The sequence below is a fragment of the Fukomys damarensis genome, unplaced genomic scaffold (genome assembly GCF_012274545.1).
Source record: "Fukomys damarensis isolate Sample0158 unplaced genomic scaffold, DMR_v1.0_HiC HiC_scaffold_15, whole genome shotgun sequence".
Lineage (NCBI taxonomy): Eukaryota > Metazoa > Chordata > Mammalia > Rodentia > Bathyergidae > Fukomys > Fukomys damarensis.
In genome coordinates, this window is record NW_022900927.1 from 59,109,933 (window position 1) to 59,110,324 (window position 392).

Genomic DNA, 392 nt, shown 5'->3' on the forward strand with positions numbered 1-392 from the left:
CCGCGCGCGCCGCCCGGGGCTTCGGGGCTTTTCCCGCCCTCACTCCGCTTCCCAGGCTCCGCAGGGGCCGCCTTGGGCCAGGGCCTCTTCCGGTTCTTCACCTCGGCCATGACTGGAGGCCCTGAGGGAGGACCAAGATTCCGGGGCTGCAGCTCAGGCACGGATGCAGGACGTGGCCACCGGAGCCTCTTCGGGAAGCCTCGCCCCTTCACCGACTTGGTCCCGCCCAGAAACCAGCCCTTTTCCTCTCCAGGACAGCGTAGCCGCTTTCCAGCCTCCGGGTTCCTCAAGCGAAACGCAACTCCTCCTCTTCGAGGCTGGCAGGCGCGCAGGCGTCCTGGATTACGGGGCGCGGGCGGGACCACGCACGCCAAGGCGCGCGCCCTGCCTTC

The 392-nt window shown here is 69.6% G+C and overlaps 1 protein-coding gene across 2 annotated transcripts in view; it reads right to left on the bottom strand.

The window, feature by feature from the left end:
• Positions 1-185, bottom strand: part of Ikbip (IKBKB interacting protein) — a 19,814-nt gene extending 19,629 nt beyond the window's left edge. For both annotated transcript variants that reach the window (XM_033763845.1, XM_033763844.1), the window contains exon 1: positions 1-185. In XM_033763845.1, coding sequence (XP_033619736.1) covers positions 1-110 — 110 coding nt within the window. In that variant the 5' untranslated portion in view covers positions 111-185.
• Positions 186-392: the final 207 nt, after the last annotated feature.